Source organism: Akebia trifoliata, chromosome 14 (assembly GCF_017979445.1).
Source record: "Akebia trifoliata isolate Shusen 1 chromosome 14, ASM1797944v1, whole genome shotgun sequence".
NCBI classification, from domain to species: domain Eukaryota; kingdom Viridiplantae; phylum Streptophyta; class Magnoliopsida; order Ranunculales; family Lardizabalaceae; genus Akebia; species Akebia trifoliata.
The window spans coordinates 14489027-14494448 of NC_141388.1; the positions used below are offsets into that span (position 1 = coordinate 14489027).

The 5422-nt window shown below is 33.4% G+C and overlaps 1 protein-coding gene across 1 annotated transcript; it reads right to left on the reverse strand.

Annotated features, from left to right (window-relative positions):
- Window positions 1–330: 330 nt before the first annotated feature.
- On the reverse strand, window positions 331–3867 carry LOC147386404 (cytochrome P450 714C2-like). The gene is made up of 5 exons (XM_086423637.1): window positions 3503–3867; window positions 3060–3286; window positions 1581–1831; window positions 1149–1500; window positions 331–865 (listed from the first exon to the last, which is right to left on the reverse strand). The coding sequence occupies exons 1-5, from the start codon at window positions 3786–3788 to the stop codon at window positions 437–439; spliced, it is 1545 nt and encodes a 514-aa protein (XP_086279763.1). The 5' UTR covers window positions 3789–3867; the 3' UTR covers window positions 331–436.
- Between the last annotated feature and the right edge of the window lie 1555 nt (window positions 3868–5422).

Here is a 5422-nt window from a genome sequence, read left to right on the forward strand (position 1 = left end):
GGGTGTCTGCACATCATATTTGGAAACCCAATTAGATTGCAAATCGAATTTCTAATTTGAACATTTACTCCCTTTTGAGTAATTATTCAATCCTTCTAAATATCTTTATTTGTTGGGACCACCAAAATAAATTTTATTTATAAAATCACTAAAGTTACACAACAAGTTTATAGAAGTAAAATTTCCAACATTTACTTCAAAGATCTAATAAAAATGTTCATATCATCTGAGATATCAAGATGACTCGTCTGAAGTATCATTCATGAGTAAGATGAGACATGATATTATGATTGAAAGCCATGACACCACATTTTCTCCTAATTCATATATATAATGATTGCATATATCAAGCCAGTTAAATAGCTTGCTTTCTTATTCTCCAAAATACAAACTAAAATATAAAAGAAATTGATAAAAAAAATCCAAATACAAAATTTCACACTTTCTTTATGATGAGATCAAGTCCATCTGCAGGCTCTATAATCAACCTTTGAGTAGGAAAGTGGTGGTATTTTGGAGAAAGTGAAAAATAAAACTTGGACACAATGAGAGATATGAGAACCTTCAGTTCTGCCAAGGCAAAGTTCTGTCCTAGACATATGCGTGGCCCAATCCCAAATGGCATGTAGGCGTATGGATTCTTGCTAGTAGCACCAATAATTCCATTAGCGAATCTCTCTGGCTTAAACTTAAATGCATCGGATCCCCATATTTCAGGGTCTGTGTGCAATGATAGCACTAGGATCCATAGGTTAACTCCTTTTGGAACATTTAGGTCACCGAACTTCATCTCCTCTAAGGCCTCCCTCGATATGATTGCCGCAGGTGGATAAAGACGTAACGTTTCATTAATCACCATCGTCAACTGCCATGAAAAATAAAAAATGGGTTACTAAAATTATGTAAATTAACATAATTATCATTTATCATTAATTTGATTGCAGTAAACTTGTTATGGCCCTAAAAGAAAATGACGTAACATTTTTACAATTTTATCACTTAAATGTTTTTGGTGCATTGGTTAGTTTTTATCAAAATGGTATCAAACCCAGCACTAGCTAACGATGTCTACTATAAACCATGGTAGCCTTTACCATTATTGCTAAGAGGTTTTAGGATTTTATCATAAATGTTGGTCACATACATACCACTTTCATCTTATGAAGTATATCATAATCTGGAAGGCGATCCCTACAGACTTCCAATGCCTCAGTTCGGACCCGATCTTGCCATTCTGGATGTGAAGCCAATAGCATCAAGATCCATGTCGCGGTGACCGCAATAGTCTCGTAGCCAGCTTGGTAGATGTTCTTACAATTATCAACGATGAATTGGTCAGTGTCTATGCCTTGATCATTATAATTAGCACCCTCAAGTATCATTTGCAGTAGGTCATTTTCAAATGTAGCTTCTCTACGTTCCTTAACCATATTCAAGATCAATGAGCTAACCTCTTTCTCTAACCTCCATATTTCTCTGTTGTTCTTGGAGGGAATATATCTAACATGAAATATAACATGTCAAATCCTGAAAAATTAATCTAATAGCAATAGCTAATATGTGTTAGAAAATGCTCATACCTATTGAAAGGAAGGCCCATAACTAAACGTGTTTTTGCCATGGCTTCTTGAAGAAATCTAAGCCTTGAGAAGATCTCTTTTCCTTTAGAAAAATTGCTCCCAAAGCAAGCTCTTGAGATTACATCTCCAGAAAAACTTCTCATATCTTGGTCAACTCTTATATCTCCAATACCCATTTCACTTTGATCAATTCTAGTCTCCCATGATTTCAATAGTGAAGTTGCAGATTCCACCATTAAATTCACCATTCCCTACAATAGTGGGATTTTGAAGTGTAAAATGATATCAAAGGCAATAAAACAATAGCCCATATAGTTATTAGAATATATGATCCATGTACAACATATTTTTGTGAACCCCAACGGATTGGCCTAGTGGCAAGCCAAGCCTTGATAAGACCCTCAGGAAGGGCAAGTAAAGTGTCGAAAACCCACGACGCTATGAATTCCTTGGGGCCACCCTCTTGGGTCTGGTTGGCCCTCGACTCAACCAGTTACATATAGGACTTTCCGAGGGGGCGGTGTGTGTGGCTGCGAGATTAGTCTCACCCAAAAGGGGGCGATACCCACAATAAGAATATATATAGGTAAGTGTTCGGAGGCCCTAAAGAGAGCCAAACATTTTTTCAATGTATGGGTTTAGAAGTTTTGAAATGGGTTGATTTTTTGTCATATCTTTGCAGAACCCGTATGAAAAATCACACAAAAGCTAATGAGGGTAGTTTTATAAATTGGGGATGCCCTCAATACATGCAAATTCAAGTGATTGGTCGATACGGGATTTTGTGAAATCCGAGATTGATTATTCTGTGAGCAAAATTATTTTTGTAAGTTAGGGCTTTTAAGGGATAAAGAAGGAACAAATGAGATAAATTACACACAGGAACATTTAAAAAAGTAGCACCCTTTCTAACTAAGAAATTAGCCTCTCAAAAAAAAAAAACATAAAAAGTTGAGAATCTTTCTAGCAAAGATTCAAAAGTCTTGGAAGGTCACACAAATTTTACAAATAGCTAAAAAACGTCAATTTTATTGGAGGTTAAAATAAAGGCTAAAAAGTAAAATCACAATATGGTAAAAATAGATAAATACCAACATTGGATTATGGCTCTTATGATAAATATTTTAAAAACATTACTGGGCAAGTTTGGTACTTTCCCTATAAAACCTACGTTGGTTCTATGTTTGAATTGAGAGAAGTGGAGAGAAGAGAAACTCATTAAGAGAAGAGAATGTCAATTTCTCTCCGCCATGTTTGGATTGATAGGAGAGAACTTGGGACAACTTTGAATTTTGAAATATCTTAAAAGAGATTTAGTGGTAGAGTTGGAATTATAAAATATTTTAAAAGGGTTTCTCTCCATGTCTCCCCTCTTAACAATCCAAACAAGAGAAATGAAGAGAAACTCATTATTTTCTCTTCTCTTCTCTTCTCTCCATTTCTCTCAAGAGTTAACAAATTGTTCTCGAATTTAATTACCTTAACCTTGTCCATGTACAATTCTGGAGCTATTATTTTCCTTTGGTGTGCCCAATATGCACCATTTGATGTCAAAATGCCATGGCCAAGCAAAGCTCCACGTTCCTTCTGTTGATATCCAGGCTTCCCCAAGTTGAAAGATGTACATATGCTCATCTCCTTCACCACATCAGGTTGGGTCAGGTGTAGTAGTTGAAGGTTGCCAAGCGAAAACATGAAAGTTTCACCTGTCAGATTCAAAATGCAATAGTCAATAAGGAAAAAAAAAAAAAAAGGCCCACAAATCTTACGGTTGATCGAGCATATCCTATCTATAGTTCCATCATAAGAAATTCATAGAATGGGTGTTTAATTCTTTTCTTCAAAAAATTTGGTTAAATTTGTTGTGTTGTAACAACATCAATGTGCTGCATCATATAATACTGCCTACAACATATACGTACCGTATTCCTTTCTCCATTGTTCCATGAATGGGAAGATGATGGAAGCACAATCATGGGAGATATCTCCTTCAGTTGGAGCATTAATAGCCGTTGATTGGATTCTCTTCATCTCTAGGATATTCCCATAAAGAAAAGAAGGAGTGGGTCCTCTGATCCCTTGCTTTCTAAGAATAGAGCGAAGTTTTTCAGGGTTAAACAAGAGAGCCTTGTAAAGACGTATTAATAAGGGAAAGAAAGTAATCAAAGTGAGAGAAAAGAAGATCTTGACAAGTAATAAGAGCTCCATGGAAGAAGGGTTCTCTCTCTCTCTCTCTCTTTCTCAATGGTGTGTATTGGATCTATCATGATTCACATATTTATAGGTACTTGAATTTGGACCACTATTTCAACTTGAAATGAAAATAATTTCTAGAAAGAAGTATCCCAACCATTTTTCACATTTAGTACATCATTTTTAACATTTAATACTATTAAATTATTAAGGGTGGCAAAGGGTCGGGTAGTGTAATTGGTATCTTGGCAGGCTAAGGGTATTATGAAAATTTAAGCCCAAACCTATCCATTTAATAATCATGTAAAAAAACTTAAACCCAAACCATTTATGAATAAAAATACTTGACTCGTCCATATTTAACTCATTTAATAAAATATTATTACTAAAAATAGAGTCACACAATCATAAACCAACATCTATCAACATAAATTAATATCACAAAACATAAACTAAAATTTATCATAAAAAATGTATCACAATCAATTAAAGGGACGAGAAATAAAGAAAAAGAATATGTGTTTCATAACCTAGTATAAAAATTACATATCTTTACTTATATATAATAATATAAAAAAATACAATTTTATAATTTATCTCTATCCTTTTAATTTCTTTACTTTTTCTAATGAGGAGGGTGTCCAAAATTATGTACACAAGAGGGTTTGGAAGAGCCGAGGCATATATATGGGCACCTGCATTGCCCGCACATCACAAGCACCGGGTAAGTGAGGGTGCGGCCTCACGGATGGCCTTAAAGAAATATTGAATCTATCTCCATCACCATCACAAACTTACTAAGGATTGTTGGGCCCGCATGGATTATCATGTTTGTAATCCAACACCACAGCCTTCTAAATTTCATGGAAAAACTCATATTTAAGAAAAAACTACTAATTTTTTTATTTTTGAACTTGATCTAAGGTTTTGAAAATGAACAACTACCGAACTCTAAAAACTTAAAATTATAATGGTGAAAAATAACTTTTTTTTTTAATTACTTTTTTTTAAAGTTCATAAAATTTTATCCTTTACAACCTTGTGACATCAAAGTAGGGATGACAATCTCAACATAACACGAAGTTAGTGAGTTTGGGTTATAATAGTGTCAACCCGTCTAGCACGATTATTAAATGGGTTGAGTTTCAGTTTTGAACGTTAACCCCGTCTAACCCTTTTAAACACATTTAGTTATTCTGTCATTAACATGTAATTTTAAATATATCAACAAATATTTAAGAATTTTTTTTTAAATTACTCATTTTTTCTAAAAATTTTTCATAACATATATATTTTTTATTAAATTCTACAAAATATAAAAGGTGTTTTAAGATATTTTCAAATTAATAAATGGTTAAACTTTAGTTTGGAAAAGAAAAAAACACTTTTCTTAATAAGTTATTTATTTTTTATTTATGTTGTTTTACTTCATTTTTTTTTTCTCATTAAAATCCAGAGGTACGTAGTGTTTGATTCCTAATATTGGCAAAATGACCCTTAATAAGATTTAAAATCTTACCAAGTAAAACTAGTATGTCAAATGTGATAATGAAGTATAATTTGCATAGCCAATAATAATAATAATGAAAAACACTTTCCTTACAAAATCAGTAAGGAAAGTTTTATGACCACATCGCCTTATGGCATCC

Excerpts from the sequence above, each read along its gene's own strand:
- LOC147386404 (XM_086423637.1), bottom strand. The coding sequence starts at position 3,788 with ATGGAGCTCTTATTACTTGTCAAGATCTTCTTTTCTCTCACTTTGATT. Across the intron at positions 1,832-3,059 it reads TGTACATGGACAAGGTTAAG|GGAATGGTGAATTTAATGGT; the intron begins GTAATTAAATTC and ends CCACTATTGTAG. Across the intron at positions 1,501-1,580 it reads ATGGGCCTTCCTTTCAATAG|ATATATTCCCTCCAAGAACA; the intron begins GTATGAGCATTT and ends ATTTCATGTTAG.